This window comes from Ascaphus truei, chromosome 1 (assembly GCF_040206685.1).
Source record: "Ascaphus truei isolate aAscTru1 chromosome 1, aAscTru1.hap1, whole genome shotgun sequence".
NCBI classification, from domain to species: domain Eukaryota; kingdom Metazoa; phylum Chordata; class Amphibia; order Anura; family Ascaphidae; genus Ascaphus; species Ascaphus truei.
The window spans coordinates 451,278,956-451,294,527 of record NC_134483.1 but is presented as its reverse complement, the minus strand read 5'-3'; the positions used below and the strand labels follow the sequence as shown (position 1 = coordinate 451,294,527).

At 38.8% G+C, this 15,572-nt stretch overlaps 1 protein-coding gene across 35 annotated transcripts in view; it reads left to right on the top strand.

Moving 5' to 3' along the window:
• Positions 1-15,572, top strand: part of ANK2 (ankyrin 2) — a 613,918-nt gene that overhangs the window by 501,137 nt on the left and 97,209 nt on the right. For 33 of the 35 annotated variants that reach the window (XM_075616768.1, XM_075616795.1, XM_075616740.1 and 30 more), the window contains 4 exons: positions 2,577-2,633; positions 3,747-3,888; positions 9,453-9,555; positions 11,144-11,247. In XM_075616768.1, coding sequence (XP_075472883.1) covers positions 2,577-2,633; positions 3,747-3,888; positions 9,453-9,555; positions 11,144-11,247 — 406 coding nt within the window. The remainder of the gene's footprint in view (positions 1-2,576; positions 2,634-3,746; positions 3,889-9,452; positions 9,556-11,143; positions 11,248-15,572) is intronic. The other 2 variants (XM_075616760.1, XM_075616750.1) reach the window with 1 other exon arrangement.

Below are 15,572 nucleotides of genomic sequence, written 5' to 3'. Positions count from 1 at the left end.
GTGTACTGTGGGGGGCAGAATGTTGCCCTGTTACTTGAGAATGTTTAGCTCCAATTGATAAAGCCATGTACAGTATAACCTGAATATATTGCTAAGCAATCTGGTATCCATGCACCACATCCGTTATTCCCCCTTTTCAACCCAAAATTTTGTGGTGTAAAATCCGCAAATGGATTTGGTCAGTTTTAATCAATGCGGATTCATTAAAAAAAAAAATGCCATTGGATACAACCCATCGACGGATTTGTAGAATCCAATCCGCGGATTCAGCAATCTATTGGCGGATCCTGCTGAATCCGTCCTGGGATTGCAGAATCTACGGAGTGTATTGGTAACAATAATAATAATTAAAAATCTGCAAAACGCCAATCTCCCACTTTGAGATTGATCCGCTGAAATTTGCGGACCGAATGAACCGTCCAATCCACAGCTGATTCAAATTCACCCCAAAAATGTGCCCATCTCTAATGGTGAAGTATTTCAGTTTTCAGTGTAAAAAAAACCCCACATTATTTATTAGTCTTTATTTTTAATGTTTATACTGTATGTTAAATACATTATTAATTAGCCAGTGTAAAAATGATAGTTCTTAGTTGTACAAACTGTTAGCAGATGCTGTAGCAGTGGACATATACATCATAGCAAGTTATTTGTTGAAGTAGGATACGTGGTATAACAACCACAAATCAGTGCTTCAGAGTAAGCTTTGACTGTAGGTTATATGTGTGGAGAGTATTCACTGGATGTAGCTAATGCTGATGATATCGGCAATAAACGTTGTACATAGAGTAACATAAACAGTGGCTAGTATAGTAGAAAGTGTTGTTCAGTGTGCTCCTGTAGTATACGTGGTAGTGGGGATGTCCATCGGTGAGATGCTCAATCAGCTAGTCAGGTACATATATAAGCCACACAAGTAGCCTACTGAAATGTGTGGATAGAGTTTGACTCCGGTTGGCGTCGATTGCTCGGTGTCTGCAGGGTCAGAAAATCTGCTTTCAGATAACGGACATGTACAGTAGAGGCAACTCTTATTCTAACAAAAACCAGTGGCAATTCCCCAAAAGACCCAGGTACACCCAGGTGCATTCTGAATACATGCCTTAAACTTTCCTTAAACTAGCCCCAGCATTTCTGCATTGATTAATGGCCTATCAGATTAACAGCGGGGGTCCCTGGCAGTCCCATTCAAACTGAATTGGACTGCCAGGGATCCCTGCTGTGTTAATCCTATGGGTCGTTAGTCAATGCAGAAATGCCTTAAACGTGCCTCAAACTATCCCAGAACATACCCAGCACATACCCAGCACATACCCAGAATGTAACCCGGCTAGTTTACGGCAAATGTTAGAATAAACGTTGCCTCTACCGTATAAGGATTAGTACTGCACTAAGAACCATAAAAGCATAAGTAATGTATTGAAGTAGTACACATTTGCTGGTTTGTTAATGAGGAGGCAGTCTTCCCAAATAAGAAAATAGTGACAATTTCAATGCCACGACTGAAGAAGGTTTACAAGGGCAATAGACCTCACTCCAGAGATCCCCAGTTGATAAGATACTGTGTTTATTTATTTTATTTTGGCCTGTACATGGCAGGTACTGTAAAACAAAGATAGCCGTGGGATCACCTGTAGGAAGATGTGACATCAGCCAATTGTGTCGCTTGCTGAACTGCGGCTTACTCTTGTGGCCATATTGTTTCACTTAATGTAACCATGTATTTGTAGCCATGTATTGTCATCCTAACTCTGCGCCCAGGACATACTTGAAAGCGAGAGGTAACACTCCATGTATTACTTCCTGGCAAAACATTTTTATAAATAAATAAGACAAGATTAAATTCAAAATGAAATATCTCAGCAACTGGCAGATTATTGCAGCGATATAGTGCGAGATTCTGTTTGTTCAAATAAGTTTAAAAACAAAAACAAAAGAGCTTCTATAATCATAGCTAATGTACCTTTACATACCAAAATGCAGGCATCTAGTTGTCAGGGGATGGGCGCATATACGGGATAGAACTTCTTCAGAAAAACCTTAGTTATTTAATACAAGCCGTGCATGTGCATATGTACATAACACGTACAGTATATAAAGGTAAGAAACAAGATTCCAGGCGTGCCAACACAAACAGGCTTGAATCGTTGATGGTAGACACTTCTCACTTTGAGTTTTCTTGTGAATATCTTTCATTATACTGTAGGTTAGAAAGTATAGTTTGGTACTTTCAGAGGTCCGTTTCAGTACAGGTACACGGAGTGCACTGGATGGTGATGGTTTATGTGTATCAACCTCTCACATTATCATGTACTCAGTACATTAATAAGTTGAATCTTGTGGTTAGTTATTAACTACTCATTGGGGCTTCTGTAAGTCATTCATTTATTTATTATCTCTTTCACTTTCAATTTGCATTGTTACATTTGCATTACTTTTACTTATTTGCTTAGAAACTTCTTCTTGAACACACTGTGTGTCTGTAATATGTACAATGCTCCTTTCACCTTCCTGCAGGAGATTAAATGAGCCCTCTAAATCTTTTTTGTTACTTTCCCAAACTGTGCTTTATGCAGCCTTTAAAATCTTTGATGATGAACACTTATCTGATGGGGAAGTTCTTTATAGGCAAGGTATCTCAACGTGGTGCTTTGGAGTGAATTAAACATGTGTGGCTCTGTTGTGTGGTTGAATTGAAGCAGATCTGCTTGCTGGCCATGCTGATTTTCTAACACAATGCTGTTCTGAGATAATGTGGCATGGATGTGAAAGCCATTAACCAATAATACAATACTATAAGCCAGGGGAGCGCAATCTTTTCCCCCTGCACCGGCTTTCCCCCCCTCTCCTTGTGCCCCCCCCCCCCCCCCTCCATACTGTGGCTCGGACGTTCTGGTGTCATGACGTCACGTTGCCATGGCAATGCGACGTCACATGTCCCTACAGCGTAAATTGCCATGGCGACACGTCACCAGAAGACGTCTGAACCAAGGTAAGAGAGAGTTACAGAGGCCTTCACCGCTTCCCCGGCATTTAATTTAAATGCCTTCGGGAAGTGCGCGCGGCCTCTGTAAACCCTGCGCCCCTCTCAGAGAATCTCGGGGGGGGGGGGGGCACGCCCCCTGGTTTGCACACCCCATGGTTTGCACGCCCCCTGGTTTGCACACCCCCTGGTTTGCACACCCCCTGGTTTGCACACCCCCTGGTTTGCACACCCCCTGGTTTGCACACCCCTGCTATTAGCTGTTCATTATAAAACAGCAGTTTTGACATGCATTTTTTATAAGCTCACAATTACTCATATTTGTCACACTATTAAATCAATGTATTTCCTATTGCAAATTGTTTAGCTTTTTATCATATGTTTCTAAAATATAGCACTAGATTGGTTGAAAAAGGAATAATTAATGTCTCAGTAAAATAGAGTCACTATCATTGGGTTGCCAGTATGATAAGGAAAGCAAAACCATTGAGTCTGTTTTCAATTTATTCACATTTTGTAATCTACAATCTCCTCTTACCCCCAAATCAGAGAGAGCAGGGGAAACTTATATCCATATGTATTTTAACTCCTTCTGCCAAATATCACCTCCTAAAAATAAATACACAAATAAACCAATTGTTTAGATCCTTTTTTTTTTTATATATATAGTTATCCCGAAGCAAGTGTTAATTGTAGTTCTTGAATAAAAGTGCTAATTACTATTAAAGATTATTAAAGCTTCTTCAAACATTTTTACATGGAGACGATACAATGACAGGAGATGGAGGAGAATATCTTCGACCTGAGGACCTGAAGGAGCTTGGAGATGATTCCCTACCAAGCAGTCAGTTTTTGGATGGAATGAGCTATCTAAGGTACAGCTTGGAGGGCGGACGCTCAGACAGGTATGTACACACCGGATGTAATCTCCCAGCAAATGCCTTGACATTATTGGCATGACATGATTTGGCTATCACAACGTTTATTCACTAATCTACTGTAGTTATATTTGACCCCACAGTGACATTTACCAAGTGGTTGTTTTCAATGAGCCAACAGGGAATCTGATTGTCTAAAACACCTACAGTACAGTATATGGGTTTGTTCCTTTTATGATGGAATTTATGCAGAGCCGTGCATTGGAAAATTTATTTTCTCCAGGGGCGTTTTGGTGGAACATTGAGATATCAGTGATATAGTGAAAAATTCGTGAGCAAGCGCTAGTATAATAGAACAAACAATATACCAAAATATAACTGTGAATGAGTCCAATGTCCTCAAATTACAATGGCGGCCTAACCAGTCAACCTGGTTTCTCCAAACCAGAAAAGATATGAATATGCAAATGACCTATATGGCGCCAAATAACACTTATACAGATTTGATTAGCCAATCAAACCCTTAGAAGATTCCGGGTGAATTCCGCCAAATTGCTAGTGTCCCAAAGTTCCTTGTTGCAGTCTCATCCAATATTGGAAACATGTGAATGACAAGAAAAAAGGCATACAAAACACCAATGGTGCATTACCTTTCATAAGAGTAGAACTGATACCTATTATTAGATTAAACAAATATTGCCAGTACACTATACTGTAGGCATATAAAAAGCTCCTATTTGGAGATATCAGTGTAGCAAAATGGTACTGTTGCATTAATCTTATCTCTAGACAGATCACGCATACATGTAACACGTTCATGTGTATATGGGCGAGATCATTATTACCTCCCATGTGTAATTTTATCCTGGCAGTTTACTGCAATTAGAAGCTCCATAAATCACTATCAAATTACTCACATGCATCACTAACCAGTGTTTATCTTTACAATGGAGATGAACTTTATAGATTACAGATTTCTTGTATAAACAATTGGCTTTAGTGTTGCTAGATTTTGTGAGCCTGAAACAGTATTATGTTTGGTACCCTGCCAAATCCCCTTTCTGCATTTAGCTTACTATGATACCATGAACCATTCTGCTAAGCAAGTATCAGTACAGTAGGTTGCTGGCACAAATGAATACAATAGGCCCTACCCAAGCACCAAAGAAGTAATGGATAGGTGGATACCTTAACTGGTTTGGTCTCTAAGAAATTACTTGAGTTAATTATGCCCTTGCACAGCTACAGTATGGTTAATTGTTTACGACTGTATCTAGGCTTAACCGTAGCCTATCTAGGGCATTAATGGCCAAGTAATGCTCTTTTCTTCAAGGTTTATAACATTATACTGTAAATGTGTCTTAACTAGCTAATACATTTACATTTCATTGGAGTTTCAATGTGTTTTATGGGTATCCCAGGCCATTCCTAGGCCATTAATGACCATAATTTAGACCAATCAGAAATATATTTTTCTATTTGGTCTAGACTTTTTGGGATATAATATTAATTAGACACCCCAAAGCAGTTCATTGATTAAACACAAGCGTGATACAATCTATATGCTATTCACATACCTGTAAAGTATTTGTGAATGCAACAAAACATTTTTTTTATTATTTCTATATTAAAAATACCGTTTCACAATATTAAATATTTCCTGTGTGCACTTCTTTCTAGATGGGAATTCACGAAGCTTCGATAAGAGGTTATCATAGTTCGATGGCATCGACCGCCATTTAAGTCAATGGCAGTTAACGCCTTATCGAGCTCCAACACTTCCTATCGGAGCTTCAGGAATCCCATCAAAGGTATTGTGTTGGATGTAATATTTATTAGAACAGATGTAGCGCAACTTGTCTTTCTTTGCAAAACAATTCATATCCAGTGGCTCGGGAAGACGCCCCAAGGCTGTCACATTGCTTGCAATACCCATAAACATGAGTGTACCAGGGAATCAGGACTGTGTCGAAACCGCAGTCACAAGCATAATACATCGGGATTTATCTGTAAGTGGGATTGCATTGTGTCATTCAAGTTAATTCAGGTGGAGAGGAAACAAAGGGGGCTGGTGCATTAAAACGGTTTGTTTGAATGCGGCATAAGAACTCTTTCTGCACCAGAAGGTATTGTAAGGAATAACACCATGTTACGATAATGTTTAGCCTTATCCAGAAATAGAAATATAGAGGGATTTATAGTGTATTCATCTATACAAGTATTGCTGGCTTATAAGAATTAATATAATTATATATCAAAACTATTATTTAGGGAGATGACTGTGTAGATATGGGTTCCAATAGGAAACACATTCACACATGCACACCCTGGTTTATGAGAGTTATGACACGATAGAGATTCAATTCAATTATGTAAAAAATTATTTATTAGAACAGCAACAAAATATAACACTTACACGGTAATACTCCTTATAAGGTTTGTACTTATTACAGGCCTAAAAAATATAATACAATAAAGTTCATCCTATCTAAATATACGTTGATATAAAACACACACACATATATATATATATATACAGATTTACAAGTGCACAAGAATTATGATCATAATTACTTTCTCTGAGCTCCCCTCCTTCTCTCTTTTCTCATTCTCTCCTTCTCTCCTAACTAACTAGCAATCTGTCTGGTTTAAATGTGTTTCTAAAACCATAGCTGAACATGTAGGAGGTTTTGATTGGTTGAGGAAGTATGCTCAAACTAAATTGTGTGTGTTGCTTTGAAGATGATGGGAATTTCAAGGAATACCGTATCTATTATATGATGGGAATAACTGGTTGACAGGTCAACAATGCTGAAATGGGAAAATAGCAGCTGCTTCTGCCTGGGGGTCTAGATGTTAATTCAGGAAAACACGTTTTGTTTTGAAGTCCCTGATAATCAACAAGAGAAGAATTATTATCAGGGTGTGAGTAAATAAGGCTTTTGTTTGTCAATATCTCCCCTGGAATGTTTATCCAGGTGAAGCTAGAGAATCTACTTCAAAAGACAGTTTATGATTCCTGCATCAAAAGCATTCCTGTAAGCAATTCTCTTGGGTAACAACCACTTGGTAAATATGACCCATACTCTCTAGAGCAGTGTGGGCCAACTCCAGCCCTTAAAAAGCTCCCAACAGGCCAGGTTTTTAGGATATCCCTTCTTCAGCACAGGTGGCTCAATCCGTGGCTCAGTCGAAGACTGACTCACCTGTGCTGAAGCAGGGATATCCTAAAAACCTGATCTGTTGGTGGCCCTTGAGGACTGGAGTTGCTCCCCCTGCTCTAGAGAATGCTTAGTGGCTAGATAACGACATGTTTGACCTTATTCATTCACAATCTTTGTTTTTCAAGGGGAGAAATATTGAAATGTGCGGGACAATAAGGTTTCATATGGCAAATAATAATAACAAAATATTCATACCACTTTGAAATGGTGCATTACTAATGACCGCATATTTGTTTTACGTAGATTAATGGCCTCTATACTTTTTCATACTAATACAACAGTTGTCCTTCATTCCTTAGCAGTTATTTATCATTTATAGTTTTGTTTTGTTTTTTTTCTCCCTTTTGTTTGGATGCTTTCCATAGCACTATGCCTAGGTAGGTATTACATTGCATGAAATCAGCATCTTTGTATGCACATGCTTAACCACCAAGCTTAGATATTCATCTATTAAGGAATGCTTGGGGCTTCCATTTTCCATGATTTAAGTTCTTCATATATTTATTTACAGAAAATATAGCATGACGGGGGATAGCTTTTTCTTCACTCTTTGTTTTTGAAGCGGTTGTTCTGTGGATAGGACTTTCTGAGAGGACAAGTGTGCAGAAAAGATAGAGGATATTTAAAAATGTACCTTGACTATTGCAAACATCCTATAGTGCATTAGGCAGATATCCAAATATTAAGGCTTTCATTAATTTTAGTTTAAATGTGAATAGCACTACTGTAAATATGTAGTAGAAGTGTTAAAAAAGAATGAAAATATAATGTCTCATTTGTATCCTTTCATCAGCTCCTCTGCCATGTGATGGCACTGAAAGAAAACCAGATCACACGCATGCTTACAAAAACAGATACACACTACATACAGTACTACTGCTTTGTCCTATAGATCATCTAAAATTGGACTCCGTTTCAGATCATTTTGAGGTCACCATGCCTACCCCATGTTCGGAATATTTAGTCATATTTTGGAGTGGAAATATATCCATTTATTTTGCCCTGTTTTTTTTTTTTTTACATTGAAATGTCAAGTTACCTCACTGTATGTGTAAAAGTTTCAAAAGCCTCCAAAACATCAAATAACTTTTGCCATTTCTAACCACACATTCTTTGATAGCGAATTATGATATTAGGACATAAAATGCACTGAGCTGACTTTTTGTCTGTATACAATTATAAATGTCTGTATGTTTCAAAGGACGTGAAATGCTAGCTGCTTGAACGTGGCTGCACGTCTTTATAAGGTTTTCCCACATGACCCCAAATTTCATTAGTACTGTATCAGTTTTCATTTAACTATTTTATTCCATGAAAGGCAGTCAATCAAATTGTTAATAATATGGCAGAGACATACGGTAAAAGCAATCAGTGACATTTCTTATGTACAGTACTGTAGTATTCTTGCACACATAGGAAGGTTTTCCTTTTATACTAGTTAACCATAACTATCATATTACCCAAAACATAATTATCACCTTAACCATAACTATCATCTTAGCCATTCCATACCCCAGAGCTGTTAAAAGGAATGAAAGTTAAAAAAAAAAAAAGGAACATCCCCTTCAAGTAATCCTCACAATGGTAGAATCCGCATTTTAATGGAGGGGAATGTTTAAAATAGGTACTGTAGTGTTTATAGCAGAACGCTCTCTTAATAGCATCGTTGTTGGTTCTCCTCAGCCTACACTCTGAATCTAATCCTCTCTAATCATGCGCTTCTGAATGCTAAGGCAACCACTTTGCTGCCTTGCTGTGTGTATATGTTTTTATGGTGCACTGCACAAAAATGATACGCTGCATATTTGTTTATAACCTTTTGTCAATGTGGCAGAGGTATATAAGCGACCTTGCTTCGGGGAGCATGTGACTGATCACAGATCACCGCACGCTGTATCTTCCAAGGGATTAAATGCTAACCTTCCTATTGCTAACCTTTACAGTTTTGTTTAAAACTGTTTATTTGTACTAGATGTTGCAAACCTGGGTCTGTAGTTCCAGAGAGATGTGCAAATCATTACCAAGCTATGTGCCGCAGGTCTCTCATGCACTGAAAAGATCAAAAATCAAAGTGGCAAAGCCAAGTTTCTGAAAACCTATTCACATTTGGAAGGGGTTTTAGATTTTTAATGACTGTATGCGTTTAGCTATTGTAGCTTTATTTTATTTACATGATAAATGACCATTTGACAAAAAAAAAATATTGCCCAGATGTGTGGTCTTGCAGACCAAATAAGTATCCCCCCCTCATTATTGAAATGCTCCCCTGGAAGTTGCAACACCTGCTAATAGCTCACTTTTTCATTCTTTGGCTTGTCGTCCCATCTCACCTTCACCTGCTGGTGTATATATGTGTCAACCAACCAGTCTGCGATCCTTCAGTTCAGACAGGTCCCACCCGATGAGTCATGCCTCCTACATTAGAGGCAGTGCCATGATAGACGACACAGTTATCATCCCCAATGACCAGGTAAGTGTGTACTCTATCTAATGACTTGTATTGATTACGCAAACCATGATTGTTATGGCCTCATTATTGCGATGGCAAAAGTCATACCACACATGGTAAACCCAATTGTTGACACCATTTTTGAGTAAAACTCTTAAAGTTTAAGATGATCCATTAACCATGGTGGGAAGCGGGTCTGTTTGGGTTTGTTTGAAAGGGATACATCCAGACATTCATGAAGTAATATTGTTATATTGAATACGAGTTACCTTTCTGCACTCTTTCAATTAGCTTTGAATAGAGAACTGAATCCAGGACAAATGGTATTTCACTTATCTTTTTATTGTGTTTTACCTTGGGAGCTGTTTTGCCAAAGGTTTCTACAGCATTCAACAGCAATGAGAAAAATAGCTGCAAAGCATTGTCCGTTTAAAGGAACAATCTATGCAATATCCTACATTTTAAAAATAAATTAATTCTGTAGTGTTACATAATACTTACTACCTTTTCTTTATTTTGAAATTCATCTCTTAATGCCATTTTGTATGATTTGTAATATACTGAGCATCCATTGATTTCTATAGCAGGCTTTAGCATGACCCCCAGCAGTGCAAGATATTTGTAACACTTTACTGTTTGTGATAATTTTTTGCCAATGTTCCCAGCAGTTTGAGCTGCAACCTGTAACACTAGATAATGTTACTTTTAGTAATATACGAAAACATTGTTGCTGCTGAGTTACACTGACTGAAGGATTGATTTGAAACTGAAGGGCAGGCATATAGTGAACCCTGGGAAGCAGGAATTTGCTGATTGATCACGGGAAAACCACAGCTTAGGTACTGTAATTGGTTTTCAATAAAAGTGATCAAAGGCTGCATATATTAAAACACATTTTATTTTTAAAGATGCAATCCATGCTGCTTGAATTGCTTCTTTAATATTTGTTTTATTTGTTTTAGCATTTGAATAAGATTTTCTCACAAGAAAACAATTGTGCACATTTTAATTGTTGAAAAAACATTTCCCAAAACATTTGAATTAGAAGTGATGCTTTTTGTGTTGGTAAATTAATTCATTTATCTCTTCAATAGCATTTTTTTTTTTTTTTAATCAGAAAAGTTATTTCAGGCCTATTTCCGTAACTTCCTTCCAATGTAAGACTAGGTAATAGGACAGACACGACCGATGACGCTTCGCAGTGGCTTTGATTCACATAATGTACCAGTGTCTCTACAAGAGCCCTATAAACTACTACAGCAATCGTACTTCCTTCATAGCAACAATTTGTGGGTGTGCATGTCTGTCCCTTACTTTTAAATGGAAGATCTGAATATCGTGACAATTGTAAGCATCTGCAAACCTGATGAAACTATTTCAACTTTTTCAGACTTGCATTATGGTCAGTCTCAGTTTTTTAGCCAATCATTGTACATTTACAGTAATCCATAAATGACCTTTCCCCCCCCCCCCCCCCTGTTGCTGGATCCTTTAATTACTGTTCTTCTTTGAGTCCCCTGCATTTTGCAGATCACCACCAACAACAATTATTTTGCTTAAGTCCAAATCATTTGTGCCAAATGCAAATTACGTGTGGTGACTTATTTAGGTGTCATATTTGACGTCGCAGCCGGAGCAGAATGCCTGTCGCCTGAGCTGGGGGGCTGACAATTTGGACAACGTGGTACTTTCCTCTAGTCCAATTCATTCAGGGTGAGTACAATACAATATCTCAAGTCACAAGATATACTAGATCTAAAGTGGAGAAAGATCCACAAAGTGTTAGTGTATGCATCAGTTACTACTTCATATTTTAAAGCAGCATTTCATTCAAAATCCTATGTTTTTTTTTTTAAATAAATCACTTCTGTAGTATTAGATCATACTTACTGCATCTTTTTCACTCATTATGACCTTTTTAACGATATTTAATGTATTAAACGTCTCCGAGTTGCTATAGCCACTATTTAGGAAGCTACACCACTCCTCTTTTGAAATCGGCGGCCATATTGCGAGCCCGGGGCAGCAGGATCTTTGAGCGGAGATAATTGCATTGCTGCTATTTAATAACGGCTTATTAAAACAAAAATCGGGCAAGAGGAAATTCCCCTTTTTAAATGTAAAACCGAGAGTGATGCTACTTGTTGCTATTGATTGCGATACAGATATGAAATGTGTGCATTTTACATTATAAATAATAAATGCAGAATAAGTTAATTTCAGGGTTAATAGAATAATACAGACAAAATAAATATTGTCATAGAAAGTGTATCTACTAAAAAAAAGTAGCAAAAAAAGAAAATGATGTTGTGTTAGTCTCGTGGTTCTTGTGTCTCGCGTCGCTCTTGCTCCTTGTGTTTCATGTACTGCTGACTCTTGCACCTTTTCATTTATAACTTTAATGCCTTGTGTTGCTTCTCATAAAGCGGCTCGGGTCAAAGATCCCTGCTTACCTTGAATTGTAATACAATACTGGCGCCTAACGTCATATTAGTGGGTACATCTTGGGTCACAGCTTTATTACAACTGAGCAACCTGCGCGGCAGCTCTTAAAAACAAAAACATAGCTGACATAAAACACCTGTGGTGAGATCCTAGCCAGCTAGCCGCTTAGCTCGGCCCCATACCCTGGATGCATTGACTGAAGTTGACTGCATAACATGCAACTTGCCCTTCCCCGCAGCAGCGGACTAGGCGTAGTCATATCGCTGGCACCCGGAGCCCGGCTTCCTTCAGATTTAGGCAAGTGTACGCCTTGATAACTGTCGGTTCCCCTTCAGGGCAGGCCCGACAGTAACAAAGCCACCTCGTACTCAAAAAACTGGCATCCATCCAGTCTGGTGGCAACACCTGGGGTTGAGTGGTGTCTGCTGGCTGTTTGACCATGGCCTTTATTTGAGGTATGGTCCGTGCTGGGCCTGCGCTTTTCCCGACTGCATGTTTATTCTCATGTCCTCTTCCTCTCCACTCTGCACCTCTATGTCTTCTACCCTGATCCCCCTCTTTTTTTTTAATTTCCCCTTTCTATTTCCTTGTCTCTTTTCTTTTTTCCATGCCATATTTTTACTCTTATTTTTAATCTTCTCTCTGCTCTTTGTCATGCCTTTTTCCCTGCTCCTCTCAAAGCCAGCCGCCTGGGGGCAGAAATAGATTTCCTAACGCTTTCTCGCCCAGAGGTTTGGTGAGAGGAGAGCAGCCGCAGGAGTAGATCATCATGCGAGCAGTTGCCGGGAGCCACGCTGCGACTTTCGTTTCTGGGGCGCAACTTTCCGTGCACCCCAGAATAACTTAGCAGTGATTCGCAGCTTCTCTAGCTGCCAATCTCTGATGAGCCTGGGCACGTTGCAGCAGCATGACTTAGGCTGCGCTTATAGTACCGGCGACAGCGACATCACAACAAATGCATTGCCGCCGTCGCGTGCGCTTACAGTAAGCGTGACGCGACGGAGCGATGGCTTGGTCGCGATTGCTGGAAGTCATCTCAATTTGATTTTTCCAGTGACCGCAGCCTGACGTCACCGGCGCAAAGCCGGCACTATAAGCGTAGCCTTATATGGAGGTGCTTGGTGACACTGGACTAGCAGGTCCTACTCTAGCTAAAGCCTGTGCTCCTTGTACTTTGTAATTATTTTGTATCAAAAACAATCTCTGCTGAAATCTGCAGTAGCATCATGATTTGTAACCGACTACTCAAAAATACCCCTTCCTGGCTTGCAACCAATTGTGATCATACACTATGATGTTGCAGTTGTTCTTAAAATAAACATTTGATAATATTATGGGGTATTCAATTAGTAAACCCTTGTTTTTACAGGACAGGCCATGAAATATCTATATTTGATGTTAAAAAGAGTAACAATGTCACTTAATACATTGAGTAATTATTTGCTAAAATATGTTATGATGACATATATATATAAATAGCCAAACTTCTGAAGATGGTCTGTGTGTGACCTAGAAAGCTCATAAGCATGAAATCCAAGCTATGCTGCCATGTGGCCAGTACTGCAGTTGTCAAAGAATGCTTCTGCTCGTTGAAATTGTGTTAAAACCATTTAATACCCAATGGGGTAGTACGTCTTAAAAAGTCAACTTTGGGCATGTTGTCTTCATAATTGCACGATGCTTTTGTTTAATGCATGTTTAGCCGCATAAAATAACATGTTCTTTAAACTACAGGTAACCCTTTTTATAAATCAAAAATGATGTGGCACAAGTATTAAATAAAAATAAAATAAGCACAATGCGTAACACATTTCTTATATCTTGTGAATATTGGTAGCTTCCTCAAACTTGGCAGATGTTTGGCGCACAAAGTAAATGCAAAAGCTATTCAGAAAAAAATGCAGTATTTATAATAATAATAATAGCATATGCTTTGGGTAACTCCTACTCCCATTAGCACCCACTACATTGAAAAATTGGCGCAATGTACAGCTCTCATTTTCAAAAGTGAATTGCTTCCTGTACCTCAGTGGTTTTAATGTACAGTAAGCAAAATGGTCTTGGTGATATAACTTTTGCCATACTGTATAGCAGGGGTCTCAAACTCAATCCTCAAGGGCCACCACCAGGCCACGTTTTATAGATATCCCTGCTTCTGCACATGTGATTGTCACCTATCCATAAAAGCTCGCCTGTTGGTGGCTTTGAGGACTGAGTTTGAGACCCCTGCTGTACAGTATAATGAATTCATCAATTGACTAAACCACCATTCAGGTGAATAGCCTTTGACTATTGCCGTGCGTTGCGCTTTAATTGCCATATGCTCTGATTTGGTTCAGTGTTTGTGTGAGACATGAGAAGTTGCACGGGTAAGGAAAGCTTCTGGGTGTGCCATGCATAAATCAAAACGATGCCTGTAATATGGAATTCATGTCAATATTGGGTCATCTTCAGTTTGGTATTCTCTACATACTGAGCATGTCATTTAGATTAGCAAACGAATCAATAATGAAGAAATATTGAGGAAAAAGAAGACTTTTAGATGATTTAATCATGGTATACGTTCTAACATTTGGCAACCCACTTTCTTGTATTTTTATGGACACTTCTGCAAATCACTAACTCACTTGTGGTCCATTTAAAATGAATGGGCCATAAGTTGCCTCCTGGCGCCGGAAGATGTCTTATGGAAATGGAATAGCACTGCTTAGTAAATATGGCCCTGAAAACTATATGCAGTTTGTAAGTTTCCTATATTCTTTATACACTGTGCATAATACTTAATGAGCTGACAAATTATTTTATAAAACATTTTGTTTGCTGTATTTCTACATCAAACGTATCATTCCTATAATACCATCATTAATACTATACCTTCTCTCTTCTATGTACAGTACTGTACACCTATTTTAGCCACAATCGGTTTCATTTTTATTGAAAGTCACAGATGTTTTCAATGATTTGAAAGGGGAATTTTTTGCCAAATAAAATGTACAATAAATGAGGTTAGACTGAAAACATAGATACCCCGGAGAAACAGGAGTTAGCGTGATTGAAAGAGATCTAAAAAAAACAAAACACTGGGTCAATTGAATCACAGCCACACTGAACTATTTCCATTAAACCTGAAATGGATGCACTGTATGCAGTATGTAGACATATTTGCTGTTAAAACATGCACTCTGTGGTCCTGTTTTCAGGGATAAAGACCCAAATTTATTAAGTGGCGCTATTCCCTAAAACATGGAACAGCACTAAATACGGCCCTAAATAATGACTATTTGAGCAGTGTGAAGGCACGTGCTTTACTTTTTAAACCAGTATTCCCAGCTTCTTCTTCTCTTTTGAAAATAGGTACTGTATGAAGCGGGGGGTCTCTGGAGCTGCACCACGGAATTTCAGCTATGGGGACCCCCTGCTTCTCCCGTCACACTGGAGCCAATAGGAAGCCACACCACCATCCGTTGCGGCTTCTTATTGGCCCGCGTTCCGTGGGAGATTTAAGAATCATGGCACAGCTTCGGGTGTCAGTATCTCGGGAAGCGGTGGGTCCCAGAGTTGAAATGAACGCGGGTTAGCTCCGCTAATTTCAT